This window comes from Perkinsus marinus, assembly GCF_000006405.1.
Source record: "Perkinsus marinus ATCC 50983 genomic scaffold scf_1104296947718, whole genome shotgun sequence".
Lineage (NCBI taxonomy): Eukaryota > Perkinsozoa > Perkinsida > Perkinsidae > Perkinsus > Perkinsus marinus.
Window position 1 is genome coordinate 1 of NW_003210504.1, and position 997 is coordinate 997.

General features: G+C 33.3%; 1 protein-coding gene across 1 annotated transcript; it reads right to left on the reverse strand.

The window, feature by feature from the left end:
- Positions 1–57: 57 nt before the first annotated feature.
- On the reverse strand, positions 58–852 carry Pmar_PMAR024612 (proteasome subunit beta type 2, putative; the record flags this gene model as incomplete). Its single annotated transcript, XM_002779200.1, has 6 exons — positions 58–87; positions 143–190; positions 240–352; positions 408–487; positions 536–653; positions 714–852. 6 exons carry the CDS (start codon positions 850–852, stop codon positions 58–60), a joined length of 528 nt encoding a protein of 175 aa, XP_002779246.1.
- Between the last annotated feature and the right edge of the window lie 145 nt (positions 853–997).

Sequence of the window (997 nt, forward strand, 5' to 3'; positions counted from 1 at the left end):
CATTATTGGATTATTAGTATGGGTACCTTATCCACAGCTTTAATGATAAAGTTGCTCTTAGTCGATGATAAATCTCTTTTTACATTCCTAAAACAACATCATCCACTACTATTGTGAGTATATCAACTAATACTACTATTACCTTAATACACTGGTTTATGGCATCAAGCCCTTCTTCTTGGGTCATATCCTAAACCCAATAATATCCTATGTAGTAGTAGTATGGTGACCATGACTACCTTCTTGTAGAGTTTATCCAATAAGCCTAATACGAAATATGCCGCATAACCATGTGCACCACGTGTTATCTTCTGACAAGATGCTAGATAATCCATATAATATAGGGATGCACCTATAAGTAGGAATTGGATTATCATCAACTAATATATAATAATACTAATTATTACTTCCATCTTTATCATCATATCCACCAATTAACATATTAACTTGATAAGGACCTTTCCTTAATGCATCAGCTAGTTCATTCCTGAGGTTAGAGTATTATTCCACATCATACTATTACTATTATTAGTACCTAGTAAAATTAGCCAATGCATGAGTAGTTAATTGTATACCATTAACTAATGCATATAGTTCCACATTACGAGATATGAACTCCAAAAACTGATTACTATCGGCCTGTGGTCCAGCAGCTAATAACAACAAGTCATGATGATGATAACGGTTGTTGTTATTAGTTTTATTATTACTACCTGCTACTAACTTATTATTATCCATCTCATATATCTTATCCTCAGTAGTCTTAAACTTAACGATAGATTGTTCGACATGGGAATCCGCAGCAATAATAACCCAATCTTTACCGGCTATACCAAAAGCACAATCAGTCATCAAGTAGTAGAAGTAGGAAGGGGGGAGGAAAGATAATAACACTATAGGAATAGAGAGAGATTACCCAATTCCGAAGGATGGAAATCAACATTACTTAGTTGATAATAATAATAAAAGTAATAGTGATTCGTGATGATAACAATAG